This window comes from Sus scrofa, chromosome 7 (genome assembly GCF_000003025.6).
Source record: "Sus scrofa isolate TJ Tabasco breed Duroc chromosome 7, Sscrofa11.1, whole genome shotgun sequence".
In the NCBI taxonomy this organism is placed as follows: domain Eukaryota; kingdom Metazoa; phylum Chordata; class Mammalia; order Artiodactyla; family Suidae; genus Sus; species Sus scrofa.
The window spans coordinates 91,015,602-91,034,567 of record NC_010449.5 but is presented as its reverse complement, the minus strand read 5'-3'; the positions used below and the strand labels follow the sequence as shown (position 1 = coordinate 91,034,567).

The window sequence follows — 18,966 nt, the reverse complement described above, 5'->3', positions numbered from 1 at the left end:
TAACTACAGATGTGATAAATTCATTTGAGTAATAAAAAAAAAAGAAAAAAATAAGCCTTATAACTTGTGCAAAAATTGAAGAGTTCCTTTGCTTTACTGTTTGGGTTATTTCTAACCTGATATAAGCAGGAGTATAGCAAATTTTAAAGCCCTTAAGGATCAAGCAAGAAGGTAATGAAAGCACTAAATCAAGTTGGGTTTATAAAAAATTGAATATGGTGGAGACCGATGAATTAAGTAGTAGCCAATATAAAGGCAACAACCATCATTCAGGTCTAGCAGACTGATGTCACCTGAGAATATGAATCCAGTGTTATCAGAGGTTCTGATTTATTTTAAACTATTCTTTTGGGGGGAGGGGGGCATGGGACGCAGCTACTTGATGGGGGATGTCAGTTCCCAGACCAGGGACTGAACCTGGGCTGCAGTGGTAAAAGCGCTGATTCCAAACCACTAGACCACCAGAGAACTCCCAGAGCTTTTGATTTTAAGAGAAGTCACAACTTAAAAATATTTAATCTTGGTGATTAAAAAAAAAAAAAAAAATCTACTGTGTGCCTGACTCAGCCAGCTCTATGGAATGGGCTGCTTCATTGACATGAGGTACTGTAAACAAAATCTTCCTTTTTTACTTAAAATACATCTATATTGTTAGACTTTGTTAGAAACATATTAATTCTGCAAATAAAGCCTCTAGGTAGGAAAAAATTAGAGGGTACTATCAATATAACACTATATATGCTAAATTGTACTTTAATTTTTACACCAGTTTTTCTCAGAATTTAAAATGCTCCATTGCTCATAGGATTCCAGAAGAAAACAATTTCTGCTAAATGGCTTTATTAATAAGCACGTATATTACATTAAGAGGCAAAACAGAATCAGAAATCAAACTCCCTGAAAATATCAATTTAATTTCTTTCAAGTGTTAGATATGGACCTCTTTCAGATATACATACAACTGTATCTGAGAGTGGAACTTACCATCATTTTTATTGGCATTATATAAAACCTTTTTCCTCTTCTTTTTATTCTTTTTTGCACACCACAGTTTTCCTGTTGACAATCATAAACGTAAGTATAAATGTGGCATTTGTTTCCTCAAGTAAAGCTACATATTTCAAACTGAAGAATTCAAACAGCTTTTGGCGAGGGGGGGTAGCTATTCCTACAGCATGAAGTTTCTGGGCCAGGGACTGAACCCTTGCCACAGCAGTGACCCAAGCCACAGCTGTGACAATGCTGAATCCTAAGCCATTTGGCCACCAAGGAATACCTCGAATAGTAAATTTTTAATTTATAGACACTAAATTAACATTGTTCACAGGAGAACTATTTTTCAGGGAAGTAATTATAATTTTCCATTAATCTCACATTATGGACAGATAATCTTTAATACTTAAATCCTGTCCTTTAAGATAATCAATTTTGCATCTCTCACATCACTCTTGCCCAGAACACCTCAGTTCTGATATGTACATATAAACCTGAATCCAGATGAAGACCCAAGAAATCCCTCATTAATGTCAAATATAAGCATTCAACCTGATTTTTCTGGTTCCTTATCTTCCTCTATGGTTTGCTTCATGGCTTCCCTTTGCTGCTGAAAGCTCTTCCCTATTAAGTGGAAAGGAAAAAGAGTAAAATATTTAAGACAGAAGAATAGAAGTATTTTTTTTTTTTAAATCAAGGGACTATACCAGAAGTAACTCTTTATCTATATTCTTTGCTAAATCCTTCTACAACCACATGAGAATATGTCAACTATGATCATATGCTCCAAATGTCCAAGGTATTAAGTTTCAACCTTACTCTCAACCAATCTTAGGACATATATTATTGGACTATACATCATCTATTAAGGAAGATAAGCAATAAACCAGTGCTAGAAAATTTAATCAATTTTACAAAGCTTTCATAGAGCATCTACTATATGGAAAGTACTGTGCTGAATCTTACAGTGATTCTTATCATTTGAATTAAATCAAGCAATTCTAGGAGTTAACTTTCCGAAACAGTATGCAAACATTCATCAGTTTTGGATTCCAAGACACCACTCAACACATTTCCTTGCATTTATTATTCTCAATTTCTCTTTTTCTTTGTATGTATGTATGTTTTAAATATTTTTTTATTTCTACCTTGAGCTACCAATGATACACATAAATGAAAAATTTATTAAGTTCTTTCCCTTAGGATTAGGATTCTAATATAGAGGGCTTTCAAGGTTTCTGATTTTCATCTTCTTTTCAGACATCTATCTTAAAATTAAATGTATTTTTTCCCTGAAGGATAAAAATGGTATTAGATAATACTGAATTAGAGTTCTACTTTTTTATTTAATTTTTATGTCTCTTTCATTTTCAAGCCAGAGATCCTTAAAAATCACTAGGCAAATTCCATTTATGTTGGGATAAACTATTGAACTTAGTGCATTTTATAGGAGCATAAGCAAAAACACTGAGTTGATACACATAAAAAGCATGAAAGGAAATCAGGTTAGCTCCAGGAGCTGTGCTGATTGCTTCTAGATAATACAAGTGACTATAGGGAAATTTTTAAGAGCATTAAAAAATTTTGCTAAGTATTTGACTTCAACAGATTTTTAAAAATAATTTTAATAATTTACATATCAAAATGTTTTAAAAACATCACAGTGATGTGCTATGGCACATTTTTATAGTATACACGTAAGTAGACTATTTTTGAAATAGAGGCAGACATTAATGGGAGATGGAAATTTTAACCTCTTAGAAATCCTTCTGACAGAAAACCAAAAAATACAGTAGGTCCATTTATTTGTCCTATAAAAATACTTCTAAATGGAATTATTAAAAATCTCCTTGATTCATCTATATACTTTGAGAAACTCATGATAATCAGTCAATAAATACTAGTTCTAAGTATTTATGTGCTAAAGCTAACATGGTGAAAAGATACCAAATTGAGGAGTTCCTATTGTGGCTCAGCAGAAATGAATCTGACTAGCATCCACGAGGACGGAGGTTCAATCCCTGGCCTCGCTCAGTGGGTTAAGCATCCAAGTGTTGCCGTGAGCTGTGGTGTGGGTTGTAGCACTGCTTGGAGCTGATGTTGCTATGGCTGTGGCATAGGCCAGTGGCTACAGCTCTCATTCGACCCCTAGCCTGAGAACCTCCATATACCATGGGTGTAGCCTTAAAAAGACAAAAGACAAAAAAAAAAAAAAAAAAAAAAAAGATACCAGTTGATTATTTGGCACAAGAGCAAAGTAGAACCATGAAGGCTGGCCAATACTCTAGGATTCCAGAGGAATGTTCCTGTAACTGTCACTGTAAGGAATCAAAGGTATAGTATCATTTTCTGAACTTAATACAAGTCTATTTTTCCTTCCTTGAAATATGACCCAGTATCTGTTTATACACAGAATACTGTTTCCAACTTTTGGGTTTTAAAGCAGATGATTTGTGGCTATGACTTTATTATACACATTACTTGCAGTCAAATCCAACAGCCAAATCTGTTATACTTAAAATCTTAAGATTTGAGGTGTTCCCGTTGTGGCTCAGCAGTTAGCGAATCTAAGAACCATGAGGTTGCGGGTTCGGTTCCTGGCCTTGCTCAGTGGGTTAAGGATCTGGCATTGCCGTGAACTGTGGTGTAGGCTGCAGATGCGGCTCAGATCCTGCGTTGCTGTGAATCTGGTGTAGGCCAGTGGCTACAGCTCAGATTTGACCCTAGCCTGGGAACCTCATATGCCACGGGAGTGGCCCAAGAAATAGCAGAAAGACCAAAAAAAAAAAAAAAAAAAAAAAAAAAAAACTTAAGATTTGAGTAGAAGGTAGGATCCCCAAAAAATGTTATAGGCAAAAGACAAAGCTAGGAGAAGTTTTTAAATAAAGAACTTAGAAGGTCTAATTCAGAATTAGTCCTGGCCTATTTTTAAAAATCACCTTCTATTTATTAATTTGCAGATACTGCCTAGATTTAAAAGATTAAATAAAATACAGTTACTGGCTTAAATAAATTTACTAACAGAATATAAGGTATAAAGTACTGTAACAGAGATAGATAATTCCATGGAAGTATTATAAAGTAGGGGACACAAAAAAGAAAAAACAACGCATATTACTTTACACTAATGTATAAAGTATTAATGGATATGCTTTGAAGTCAAGTATGAAAGAGAAGCTTCTCTCAGTGCCTTATACAGTGCTGATATAACAATATTGTTGAATGAATAAACTGATAAATTATCATTTTATTCTCATTTCATGACATTGTAAGTATTCCTCTGCCTTCACTAATATCTTACTATCTTCCCTTCATTCTGTCTCCCTCATTCCACCATATCCACATCCTGGGAACTGCAGGAAAAATTACCTCTATACACCTCATCTCACTAAGTATCATCTTTACTCTAAGAAACATGTTCCTTCATAATCTTTATGTCCAATGAGACCTAAAGTTTTTGTCTAAATTAGAGTTTTCTTAAACAAAAAATTGAGAGCATCCTATTTCTACTCTAAGATATTTTAAGAGAGATAATTCAGTGGTCTTACTCTCCTGGTTCCTTACAAAGTGATCACTTTGTGAGATTTTATAAGAAAACCTTAACAAAATCCTATTTGGACATAAAGTTTGATGCCTCAATTGATGATAATCTGTTACAGTATAAGTTTCATTGCCTTGAATCTTTTGTTGCTCAATACAAGTTTTGTTGCTTGCAAACAGGGTGGTCTCAATGTACCTACAGGGAATGTAACACAGCTTGGAATTGGCTGATGAGATTACATCATAATTCCATTCTAAAGCCAACAAATTGATCACATTTATATTCAAGATACTTAAGCTACAGAAATACATAAAAACACAACTATGTGAAAAAGTAATTACACTTTTTAAAAAATCTTTTTTTGCGGGGAGGGGCTGCCCACAGCATGCAGAAGTTCCTGGGGCAGGGATCAAACCCAAGCCACAGTAGTTACAATGCAAATCCTCAACCACTAGGCCATCAGGGAACTCCACACCATTTTTTAAAAGGCATGAAAAAGTGAGTTTTCCTCTTTGAATAGTTGTATTTTTAATATTTTTTAAACTAGGTACTTTCTACTATTTTGTCTCTTACCTGGAACCAGCCCAGCTAGAGGCTGATTATCTTCGTCCCCTTCCCTGTAGGCTTGCCACCAATTTGGATCTTCCTGACTGATCACATGAAGGATATCCCCCTTTTGAAAAGATAGACCTAACTCTCGACAGGGAACATAGGGGTCATCTGAGGGGTCATAGTCAAAATGAGCTTTTACATGGATCTAAAAGATAAAAACAGTGAAAATAAGAACAACAATAATGAAGTAGCAACACGAAATATTCAGCATAAATATTAAAAAGCTGCACTTTTTCATTAGTGCAAAGATATTACAAGTTGAAAGAAGGGAGGTTAGTAACAGTATTTTGGGAGCAGAATTTTCTCAGGCTCACCTGTTTTCTTCAATTAAGATAATCTTTCTGCTGATGGCAAACATGTACAAGAGTATGCACAAGACTGCACTGCTAGCTGCTAACAAGCTGAGGTGCTAAGGGGCCTCAAAGGTTTGAGAGAATCAGAAGGAATGTAATAGAGACTTCCTCCCTCTCTATTCCTGACCTGTGAAAACAATGACTCTGCAGGAAGGTATGAAATTTCCAAACCACTACTACTGGGAAAGGTAGGCTGTAAACCTCACCACATCTGTCATCTAAGCAGGTGAGTGTCAGTTTCCCTGCTGCCGTCATCCCTTCTTGACCACACTGTCAGGGTGCCTCAATCTCTTTCAGCGTTTCTTCTAAAGGGCTATGTTTTGGTTCATAAACAATCACACCTCAAACTGCTAAAATTATCTAAATCAAGCTTAAAAACAACTCCTATCATGTTCTATACATAGCCTTTAAAATATTATTTGTAGTACAAGTTAAAATTTTCGCATATCTAAAAACTTATGCTTTTAGCACTAAAAGGTGAGAATTCACATGAACCTTATAGAAAGCTATTTCCTATGTTATTTTCTCTAATATATTTCTATAAGATACAACAAAGTGTTCTTTCTTCTTAGAAGGTATAGAGGAATTAATATTAATATGCTCTTTAATTCCCCCATCTGTAACTTTTATCCAATCTGGTCAAGTGGCACATGGCATTTCCAAAATCTGTAAGAAGCCCCATTTCATCTAACAAAATCCAACATCTATATCCAAGGAGTTTTTCTGTTCCACATTGGTTATATTCAGGTTTGGGCTCAATGAGCCAAGTACTTGACTGACAAGCTAAGAATTTTATAATTCTGAGTTCTTTTCCATGCATCTGTATTTGACTCTACTCAACCCCTTTACCCTCACCATAATGGAAACTAGTTATCATAAAGATAATACTGGGCTGCTTCAAAAATGGTTTTATGAGACAATAGTATCTTTTTTCAGCCCCTTAAGAAGTTGACTATTCTCAATCAGTGATGTTAGACTATATGAAATTTAATAAACTACTTAAGTGATAAAGATATATAGGCCTGTAACATATATAACCAAGAATCCTCATGAAACCAAGCAGCCTCTTTCAGAAATTTGCTTGAAGGTATCTTTAGGTAAAGAACTTTTTTTAATTTCAGAAAAATATTTTACTTACTACTATAAAGAGGAAATGAGGCAATCTAAGTCCTAATACACAAATAGCAACACTGAGTTAAAGCAAGTGATCCAGCTAAAAATGCAGAACTTAAATGCCAGTCTGCCTTTTTTGGAGGTAGATTTTCATTGATGTACTACATTAAGTTCAAACACTATACAAAATCATAAGTGTATACCTCAATGGATTTTCATAAACAAAACATTCCTATGTAACCAGCACCCAAATCAAGAACAAGAATATCACCAGTACCTCAGAAACCTCACCTCATGTTCCTTTCAATCACTCACCACACTATGTCCTCCAAGGGTAAATATCCTGATTTTCTAGCACAGATTAGTTTCTCCTATATTTTACTTCATATAAATGGAGTCACACAGTATAGTCTCTTGAAATAATATTAAGATACTTCAATTCGACAAGTGTTCCACTGCATTCTAACTAGAGTGTGCCCTAAAGATTATTCTTGATGTGAAAACAGACTTTTTATTAAAATCTTGAAAATGTCACTGAAAACCAAAAATGAATTTTTTATTTTTGGCTGTACCCACAGCATGCAGAAGTTCCTGGGCTAGGGACTGCACCTGCACCATAGCAGCTATCTGAGTCACAGAAGTGACAATGCCAGATCCTTAAACCACTGAGCTACCAGGGAATTGCCAAAAACTGAGTTTTAGAAAGTTTTGCAAGCGGCAGTGAGTCAAAACACAGTTGAGATTGGATTAAAAAGATTATATATACACCCCCCCTTTTTTTTGTTTTTTCTATGGCCATACCCACAGCATATGGCCGTACCCAGGCTAGGGGTCTAATCAGAGCTGTAGCTGCCGGCCTGCACCAGAGCCACAGCAATATGGGATCTGAGCCACGTTGCAATCTACACCACAGCTCACGGCAACGCCAGATCCTTAACCCACTGAGCAAGGCCAGGGATTGAACCCGCAACCTCATGGTTCCCAGTTGGATTGGTTAACCACTGAGCCACAACAGGAACTCCTGATCTTACAATCTTGGCATGAGACATCTCTAATATGTAGAATGATCTTGAAGTCTCATATATAGGATGATCAAAAAAAACCTCTGCTTGACTATCATCCCTACTAATCAATAATGCTTCCACCTCTGTATAAATGTTGCCTTTTAGCCAAACAATCTTGGAACTCTAAACATGAAATTACAGACATCATTTAAGGTAGTAGAGAACATTTTGTTATCAGGCTTTTCAGAGACTTGTTAGCCTGACTGATGATTTTATCAGATCACTTTCTGAAATCAATACCCAGAATGTTGATTTCAAAGTGTTTTGCTCAGATCACCTGCTAGGAATGTTTATTAAAACACTGACTTCTCATGCTACATCTCAAACCTTCAGACTCTGTTTCAATGGGTTTCTTGAATAACTGTGACGTACATGATACATGATGTTTAAGATGTACCCTAAATCTTAGGGAACTACTACCCTGAGGGAAACTAAACAGACGAGTGAGGACCCTGTTCTAAGTCTATGACCTCTGCCAGAAGCCAAATAAAATCACCCAGTGATGATTTTCTCTACTCTTGCCTAAGTCTCACTCATTGACTATTTGGATTTAATGGTTTGGAATGAGGCCCCTCTTTGTGTAGGCTAGGAAGAGGAGTACAGAGGACACTCTTTGCTTATGGGTCAAGTTTATCTAGTGCTGATTAAAATGTACTCTAAAATTGAGAGCAAAGTTTATTTCACATCAAAGAAATTAACCATTTGACTGAGTTAAAGCGAGAGTATTGTCTTGACATGCACTACATGACTTCTAACTATATAGGCTTACCTTGTTTTATTGTTTCACTTTTCTGCATTCTGCAGATATAGTAAGGTATTTGGGGTTTTTTGGGGGGGCAAATTAAAGTTTGTGGCAACTTGTGTTATCTGATGATGGTTGGCGTTTTTTAGCAATAAAGTATTTTTAAACTAACATATATGTTATTTTTTAAGACACTATGCTATAGCACTCTTAACAGACTACAAAACAAGGTAATTATAACTTTTATGTGCACTGGGAAACCAAGAATTCATGTGATTCACTTTACTGCAGGGATCTGAACTGAACATGCAACATGTCTTAAATATGCCTATTTTCCACTGCAATTCTTTTCAATTCTAGAAGTTATCTCTGGCAATCTCCCCTCTTAAGCTCTGCTAGTGGCTAATTTACTTCCTTTCCCATACAAAGGAAAATAGAGCCCTTTCTAAATGAAGGAGAGATGCTGACCCCTATACAAAAGCTCCAGGGTTGAACTGTAATGCTGTAATATCAGTACAGTGTATCAGTAGAGTATATAATATTTGGTTTCTAATCCAAACAAAATCTTCTGTTTAAATTTTAAATTATAGGCTTGTTAGACACGATTATCTTCTAGCCCAACATTTTCTCTTTGCTTTTTTTTTAAAAAGTACCTGTAAGCTATTCACATTTGAAGTCCCAATGATGGGAACATGGTAAAGGAATAATGATTCAATAATTTATTTCTATCTTTCCTAAGGAATTCAATGCTTAAAAATATTTTTTCCTTGTAATTTTTATTTCTATATTCTTATTATAGTAGATTTATCTGTAACTTCTAAAATTACTTGTGGAAGAAAAAAAAAAAACAGTGAAAGTGTGCCTTCTTTTAACTTTTGGCCTACACTTTACCCAAAGGCAAACTGTAAAATTAGGGGCAGCATCAAGAAAAAAGCCTTTGGAGGACTTCCCTGGTGACCTAGTGGTTAAAGATCTGGCATTGTCACTGTTGGGTTACAGGTTCAATCAATGACTAGACCTGGAACTTCCACATGCTGTAGATGTAGTCAGACATGCGTGGACACGCATGCCCACACACACACACACACACACACACACACAAAAGAAGGAAGAAAGGCAGGCAGGAAGGAAAAGTCTGTGCAGTGTCAAACAATATTTTTCAAATTTCTCCTCCTCATCCTGAGATTCCTCCTCCCTATGCCCATTCAAGAAGGAATACCTTTAGATTATTTGTTCTAATTTTTTTTTTTTTTTTTTTTTTTGTCTTTTTGCCTTTTCTTGGGCCGCTCCAGCGGCATATGGAGGTTCCCAAGCTAGGGGTCTAATCGGAGCTACAGCTGCCAGCCTACGCCAGAGCCACAGCAACGCAGGATCCGAGCTGCATCTGCGACCTACCCCACAGCTCACGGCAACGCCGGATCGTTAAGCCACTGAGCAAGGGCAGGGATCGAACCCACAACCTCATGGTTCCTAGTCGGATTCGTTAACCACTGCACCACGACAGAACTCCTCTCTTTCATTTTTAACGTAAGAAACTTGGGCTATCCGTGAGGCATCCAACTGATGTTTAGTAGTAGGCAGACAATGTGAACCTTAGGGTAACAGCGAACTTAAAGCAATTGCCCTAACCTGAAAAGGGATGTCTATCTAATACACCATACGCTGAAATATTCAATATTTTTTGCATCTTCTGATAAAATACATATTTATAAAAATCTTACTGCATTATAAAATTGTAGACCTCCTTCCAAATGAGAAAAAATTAAGATGAAAATTATATAATACATTTTATATTTCTAAGATAAAATTAAATATAGTGGATGGGAGTTGTTCTCAGCCTTTCCTTCCAACCCAGTTGTCTTCATATGCTGTGAACATCCTTAAACTATCATTTTTTAAAATCTATAGCATGCTTTGAAAACACATAAAGTACATATAAAAAGACTTCTCCCCTGACCTGATCTCCCCACAATAAACACAACTATAGCCCAGATCTATCCTTAAAATCCAGAATGATATATTCCATTCTATGTACTTGACATCTCCACCTGAATGCCTTTTGGGTATCCCAAACCTACAAAATAAACCTCTGGATTTTTCTCCCCAAACCTGTTTTTCCTCCAGATTTACCTTTAGTAATAAGTAGCACCATTATCCAGCCAGTTGTTCAAGCATCTTTGCTTCTTATCTTCTATTCTCCACATTCATTACAAAGTCTTGTAATTTCTACTTTCAGAGCCAGCCTGTTTCATTTTTCTACACTGCCACTGCTATCACTGAAATTTAAGCCTTCATCATACTTCATAAAGGTTTCATTTAGCAATAGTTTCCTAAATCTCCTTGCTTCTATTATTGGCTCTACTAATCCAATTCCCACACAGCAGCCAGAAGTGTTTTTGTTTTTAAATACAAATCAGATCATGTTACTGTATTTAAAAATCCAAACTCTCTGCCAAGAAGACTTACTTGACCTGGCCCTACTTGCCTCTCTAGCCTCATCTTTTAGAACTCCCTCTTCACCTTTCTACTCCTCCACTTCGCTTCACCCCAAGAGGCTTTCCAGACACCAAGGTCTTTAGAAATTATACCTTAGAAAGCTCTTCTGGCAATTAACAGCTTCATCTCATCCTACAGGTTTCAGTTTCATTAACCTTATATAATCAATCCCACCTTTTTTTATCCTCAATGTTCATACTGTTTATTTCCATCTTTCCATTTACAACAAACTGTACTTAATTTATGTCATGTTAATTATTATAAACCTAGCTTATTAGCACAGTGCCTAGTACATAAAAGTGATCAAGTAGATACTCACTGTAAGGAAAAAAATTATTTGGGACCCTTAATATTTCAATTATTGACATCAATGGGCTAGTAGCTAAATCTATGGCTTGTATCCCTGAATGTGATTTTAGCATCCTATTCTAAACCATTAAATTCCCCTAAAACTACATCTTTCTCTCTCATCCTCCCAAATCAAGAGACTTCAGTCATGCTCCCAGTCTTATTAAAGTCTCCTTTAGGCAAAAGAGACCCTACACCAATTTCATTTTTTATTTATTTATTTTCAAGTTATCCATGTATACTTTTCCCCCCACCCTTTGTTCTGTTGCAATATGAGTATCTAGACATAGTTCTCAATGCTACTCAGCAGGATCTCCTTGTAAATCTATTCTAAGTTGTATCTGATAACCCCAAGCTCCCAATCCCTCCCACTCCCTCCCTCTCCCATCGGGCAGCCACAAGTCTATTCTCCAAGTCCATGATTTTCTTTTCTGTGGAGATGTTCATTTATGCTGGATATTAGATTCCAGTTATAAGTGATATCATATGGTATTTGTCTTTGTCTTTCTGACTCATTTCACTCAGTATGAGAGTCTCTAGTTCCATCCATGTTGCTGCAAATGGCATTATGTCATTCTTTTTTATGGCTGAGTAGTATTCCACTGTGTATATATACCCTATCTTCCTAATCCAATCCTCTGTCAATGGACATTTGGGTTGTTTCCATGTCCTGGCTATTGCCTACACCAATTTCAAATACTGAAGTCTCACAACATGTTTTTATTGTACTCAGAATCCAAACCATCATATACACAGCTACTAAGAGGTTAATTCACCTCTACTTACAATTTCTATCATAGTCTTCTAATTATTTTCTTTGGATTGATAATAAATAGTAATGCAGAAACCTTCTAATATTTAGTGGCTTTGTGAGACAGAACCTGTTATACTATACTGCAGTTAAGAGAACAGGTTCTGGAATAGGTATGGATTCTAGTCCGGACTCAGCTACTCATTAATAATGGACTTGGGCAATTAACTTAGTCTTTCTTTTTTTTTTTTTTTGGTCTTTTCTAGGGCCACAGTCACAGCATATGGAGGTTCCTAGGCTAGGGGTCTAATCGGAGCTGTAGTCCCTGGCCTACACCAGAGCCACAGCAACACAGGATCCAAGCCACGTTTGCAACCTATACCACAGCTCATGGCAACGCCGGATCCTTAACCCACTGAGCGAGGCCAGGGATCGAACCCACAACCTCATGGTTCCTAGTCAGACTCGTTAACCACTGAGCCATGACGGGAACTCCAACTTAGTCTTTCTAATTAATTCTAGTTACAATCCTTGTTAAATGAGATAGTAAAGACGGCTACACTTCAAAGGGATGCTATGAGGATTAAATGAGAGAACACATATAAAGTAATGGTGCAAAGTAAGTAATCATGGCTAACATTTATTGGACAATCAATAACCTGTGAATTTTCTAGTGCATATTCCATCATTAATAAGCAGTATAGCCGCCTACATTTCAATTTACTCCTCTGTTTATATTTGGGCATTAGACTAGATGAAACAGTGCCTTCAGTTCAAATAAATATTCTATTTCCTCCTCCAATATTATTTCAATTACATTGTGGAATAATCTAAAGTTTTACACACTTGTCTAGGAATTCCAACTTTAAAAACAAAACAAAACAAAACAAAAACCTATGATGAAAAAGGAAACTGCAGTTTAAACAACGTCTGTGTTTATTGGGACCAGTGTGCTAGTAACCCAGGAAGCTAACTACAAATGTGCCCTCTGCAACTGACAGAGCAGCCCCTGACTGTTATGAGTGATACAAAAGAAACTTATCAAATAAAGGAGTACCCCTAACATAGCTTAGTCTTCCCATTTGTAACGTTGTAATTTAGCAAGTGACTATGATAGAATTTCAGATAACACCTATTTCATGACCTTAAAAATACATGTTTCTTTCCAACATGACAAAACACATGTCAGAAAGATACCTTTTTAGATCCTGATCTGTACCATAATTACACGTAATAAATTAATTCTAATTTGAAAAGCTGCATGCACCCCAATGTTCACAGGAGTACTATTTACAATAGTCAAGACATGGAAACAACCTGTCTATTAACAGATGAAAGGATAAAGATGTGGTATGTGTGTATATATAGTGTGTGTGTGTACACACATACACGTACAGATACATACACAATGGACTACTACTCAGTCATAAAAAAGAATGAAATAATGCCATCTGAAGCAACATGAGATTATCATACTAAGTGAAGTCAGAAAGACAAATACCATTTATCACTTAAATGCAGAATCTAAAATACAATACAAAGAATTTATTTACAAAATAGAAACAGACTCACAGACATAGAAAACAAATTTTTGGTTACCTAAGGGGAAAGGGGGTGGATGAGGGATAAATTAGGAGTTTGGGATTAGCAGATACAAATTACTATATATAAAATAAGCAATAAGTTCCTACTATATAGCAAGGGAACCATATTCAATACTCTGTAATAAACCATAATGGAAAAGAATTATGAAAAAGAATATATATATGTATATGTAACACTGAATCAATTTGTTGTATACTGGAAACTAATGTAACACTATAAATCACCTATACTAAGAAATGGTTCCAATTTCGTAAAATTATTAATCCTATGTAAAATCATTCTGAGTATGTTCATAAAATTATGAAATACTATCACTGTTTTCTTTGTGGAAACTTTCCACGTGATATTAATAATAGTAGTTCATTTTAAGCCTTTAGGTTTAATGAAAACTTTGCAAGAGATATTGCAATTGAGAGTTCTTCACAATGAAAGGAGAAAATGAAGGAAAAAAATACCATTGCTTCTATTTTGACAACACCTCTACCCATCAAATGCTATATTTTAAAAGGGATAAACCTACCATCTTTTCATTTCCTTTCCCTCTCTCTCTCCCTTTCTTTTTAAAGCCATATAAATAAGTGCATACTCTAGCCCTCTTCTGTTGTGTCTCTTCAGATTGCAGCGCTACTTCTGAAGTTCAGAGATTGCTCACGGGAGAGATATGTGGAAAAGAATAGTGCACAGAGAATAAGGCTGTCAAAGATGAACTATTTCCTCATTTCTCTTCTTACAAAGAACTTTAAACAGAAGAAAAGTTGCAAGTGCAACATCAACTTCAATATGTCCAATAAAGGGAAAACAAAATGCCAACCAAAATATAAAGCAAAACTGTGATGAAATATAAGAAAAAAATGAAACTGTAATCCTTTCAAACTGCTATGCTTGTAACAAAAGTTAAGAATAATAAGAGGAGAAGTTCCCATCATGGCACAGCGGAAATGAATCCGACTAGGAACCATGAGGTTGCGGGTTCGATCCCTGGCCTCGCCCAGTGGGTTAAGGATTGGGTGTTGCTGTGAACTGTGGTGTAGGTTGCAGACGTGGTCAGACCCCGCATTGCTATGGCTTTGGTCTTGACCAGCAGCTCCACCTCTGATTCGACCCCTAGCCTGGGAACCTCCATGTGCCGCGGGTGCGGACCCCCCCCCAGCAAAAAAAAGAATAATAGCAGGAGTTCCTGTTGTGGCTCAGCAGGTTAAGAATATGACTAGTATCCAAGAGGATGCAGTTCAATTCCTGGCCTCGATCATTGGCTTAAGGATCCAACATTGCCACAAGCTGTGGTGTAGGTTGTAGACATTGCTCAGATCTGGCATTGCTGTGGCTGTGGCATGGGCCAGCAGCTGCAGCTCTGATTTGACCCCTAGCCTGGGAACTTCCATATGCCACAGATTTTGTCCTAAAAAGAAAAAAAAGAAAAAAGAAAAAAAAAAAGAATAATAATAGATGCAAATCATCAGGCTGCCATGTTTCATTTTGTTTTGTTTTTGTTTTGTCTTTTTAGGTCCACACCTGCAGCATATGGAGGTTCCCAGGCTAGGGGTCGAATATTAACTGCAGTTGCTGGCCTATGCCACAGCAATGCCAGATCCAAGCCACATCTGCAACCTACACCACAACTCATGGCAATGCTGGATCCTTAACCCACTGAGCAAGGACAGGGATTGAACCTGTGTCCCCATGGATACTAGGGAGATTCATTTCTGCAGAGCCACAAAGGGAACTCCCAGGCTGCCATGTTAATCCAGCACACTGAAGTCTGACTTTTCAACAGCTTTATTGAGATATGCTATACAATTCACCCATGTAAAAATAGGGTGATTTTAAGTAAATTTAGAGTTGTGCAACCACAAACAATTTTAGAACATTCTTATCAATACAAAAAGAACCCCTTTACAGATTAGGAAATCACTCCTATACCCTCCTAACTTTCCACCCCTTTGACCTAAGTAACTATTAATTTACTTTCTGTCTCTATGGATTTACCCATCCTGGATATTTCATATAAATGAGCCAATATTGTGACCGCTTCTTTCACTCGGCATAACTTTTTCAAGGTTTTATCCATGTTGTGTCAAATATCAGTATTTATTCTTTTTTATGCCCCAAAAAATCCCATTCTATGGATATACCATATTTTGCTTTCCATTCATCAGCTGGCCAACATTTGGGATGTTTCTACTTTCCAGCTATTACGTAACATGCTGTTATGAACACTCATGTACAAGCTTTTGTGAGGAGGTATATTTTAAGTTCTCTTGGCTATGGACCTAGGAGTGCAACTGTTCCTAGCAATGAAGTCTTTTACTATAGCTAGAGTAATAGCTACTATTTAACATAAAGAACAATATGCATTCTAAATTTAGTACATTCTTTGTAAAAAGCACTTTTTTGCATGGCACTGAGCATGATTAAGTTAAAAAAACCCAACTATAATGACAGACAAAGTTCAATGTTATAAGTCATAAAAATTCTGAAAAAGAAGTATTTATTTTTTACTTTTCAGAATTACTAAATTTGAAATATTAATTTCATATTTATTTTTTTTAAGTCTAATAAAATTACCTGTTTTTACTTGCGTGTAAGAAATGTTTAGAGTAACATTTCTGATAATCAAATAATAAACATCCCTGTGCAAGTTTTTTTTTTTTTCCATGGATTATACTATTATTTTTATTTTTTCCATTATAGCTGGTTTACAGTGTTCTATCAATTTTCTACTGCACAGTCACACATACATGTATACAGTCTTTTTTTCACATTATCATGCTCCGTCACAAGTGACCAGATATATTCCCAGTGCGATATAGCAGGATCCCACTGCTTATCCATTCCAAAGGCAATAGTTTGCATGCTTTGCATCTATTAACCCTAAATTCCCACTCCATCCCACTCCTTCCCCCTCGGTAACCACAGGTCTGTTTTCCATTTCCATGATTTTTTCTGTGTAAAGGTTCATTTGTGCCATATATTAGATTATAGATATAAGTGATATCATATGGTATTTGTCTTTCTCTTTCTGACTTACTTCACTTAGTATGAGAGTCTCTAGTTCCATTCAGGTTGCTGCAAATGGCATTATTATTTTTTTTAATGGTTGAGTAGTATTCCATTGTGTTTATATACCACATCTTCTTAATCCGTTCACCTGTCAATGGACGTTTAGGTTGTTTCTGTGTCTTGGCTATTGTGAATAGTGCTGCGATGAACATGTGGGTGCATGCGTCTTTTTCAAGGAAAGTTTTGTCTGGATATATGCCCAAGAATGGGACTGCTGGATCATAGGGTAGTTCTGTGTATACAGTTTTCTAAGGTACCCCATACTGTTTTCCATACTGGTTGTACCAACTTATATTCCCACCAACGGTGCAGGAGGGTTCCCTTTTCTCCCCACCCTCTCCAGCATTTGTTATCCTGTGCAAGTTTCTTAAGTTTGTGCAAGTGGACTTAAGTTTTCAATTCCTTGGTATTTCTCAAGTGAGCTGAAAACTTTTGTCTACACAAAAACTTGCACAGGGGTATTTATTCATAACTACCTAAAGTTGGAGGAGATCAAGGTGTCCTTTGGTAGCTGTGTGAGTACACTGCTGTATATCCAAACAATGCAGTATTATTCAGTGCCAAAAGAAAGGAGCTATCAAGCTATGAAAAATACAGAGGAAACTTATATGCTTACCACTATTGAAAAAAAGCCAATCTGAAAAGGCTACATACTGCAAGATTCTAACTATACAACATTCTAGAAAAGCTAAACTGTGGCAGTCAAGACAGCGTGTTTGCCGCGTGTTAGCGGGGAAGAAATGATGAATAAGCAGAGCAGCAGTGAAACTATTCTATACATTACAGTGGTAGATATATATAATTATACATTTGTCAAAACTTACAGGATGTAAAACACCAAAAGTGAATCCTAAAATAAACTATGAACATTGGATAATAATGAAACCATCAATTCACTAATGCAACAAATGTACCAGGCTGGTACAGGATGTTGAAAGTAGGGGAGATTTTGCATATGTGATGGCAGAAATTGTGTGGAAACTTGGCACTTCCTGCTCAATTCTGCTGTGAACCTAAAATTACTTGAAAATGTAAAGTTTATTCATTAAGAAAAAAGTAAACAGTAGCCATTAGACAATAAATGAACATTAAAAAAAAAATCACTTACTACTGTTTCCTTCGCAGGAGGAGGCTTGATCTGTTGACTGGGAATCAGAACAAATGTCAAAGTACCATGCATATCAGACTGTAACAGAAAGAGTACATTATTTTAAAAAGTATTTATGAAAATCATTCATGATCTTATGCTCAATAGTCCCTCAAATGGACTACGCTAGACCCCAAGGAGACTTTGAAAAAAATTTGGTAAAGATGAATCACATTTTATCAGGAAGCACAAATTATGTCTTTCGTGGACTGCATTACATTGAGTTATCCAGGAATATGGCATTCTGCAAAATTCAGTCCTCTGATCTACTGGGGAAAGCCACTTAGCCCATAAATCTTGGGGTTTGGTTTTCCATTCAGTTTATGTTTAGGAAGATTCCACAGTGAAGGGCTGGAAGATGCTGCTCTGCAGTACTTCTGGGTTATCTACTCTGATATACATCGATTTTAATACAGTAGAATTTCAAACGGTAATTATGACTACGGTTAGAAAAGTGATCCAAATATACAAATATTCTTATTTCCCAGATCCTTTGTCTCTAAAATTCATTCTGTTTTTTTTTTAACTGTATAGAGTCTTACTTCCAGGTTCTCTATTATTTTCCAGTACAGTCGGCTCTCCACACCCAAAGGTTCCTTAGCTGTGGATTCAACCAACCACGGATGTGGAAAAAAAAAAATCCAGAAAGTTCCAAAAAGCAAAACTTGATTTTTAACCTCCTGCAGACAATTATTTACATAGTATTTACATTGTACTAGGTATTATAAATAATCTAGAGATGTAAAGTAAACTGGGGGATGGACATAGGTTATACCTAAGTACTGTGCCATTTTATGTAAGGGACATAAGCAACTGTAGATTTTGCTATCCACTGGGGTCCCTGGAACCAAGCTCCCATGGATACTAAGGGACAACTGTACACCACAGCCTGCCCTGTTCAGATACCTCCAGCCTAGAGAGTAATCACACTTCTGATTCTGAAATAGATGGGAGCAGTGTTTAATCTACAGGCAGCAACCAATAAAACAAGGGCTAAGAACAATGACCACGGGTAAAACAGTGAATGGAACTGAGTGAAAATAAGACATGAGGATGCTTTCTGGATTCTTCAACAGCCATTAGCAGATGGAGGGACTCTACTGTATAGTAATAACTGAGGTTAAATAAATAAGAACATAAA

The 18,966-nt window shown here is 36.3% G+C and overlaps 1 protein-coding gene across 5 annotated transcripts in view; it reads right to left on the bottom strand.

The window, feature by feature from the left end:
• MPP5 (membrane palmitoylated protein 5) overlaps positions 1-18,966 on the bottom strand; it is a 100,400-nt gene that overhangs the window by 21,356 nt on the left and 60,078 nt on the right. For all 5 annotated transcript variants that reach the window (XM_005656336.3, XM_003356738.5, XM_013989105.2 and 2 more), the window contains 4 exons: positions 17,787-17,864; positions 5,108-5,291; positions 1,546-1,617; positions 985-1,056 (listed from right to left, as the gene is read on the bottom strand). In XM_005656336.3, coding sequence (XP_005656393.1) covers positions 985-1,056; positions 1,546-1,617; positions 5,108-5,291; positions 17,787-17,864 — 406 coding nt within the window. The remainder of the gene's footprint in view (positions 1-984; positions 1,057-1,545; positions 1,618-5,107; positions 5,292-17,786; positions 17,865-18,966) is intronic.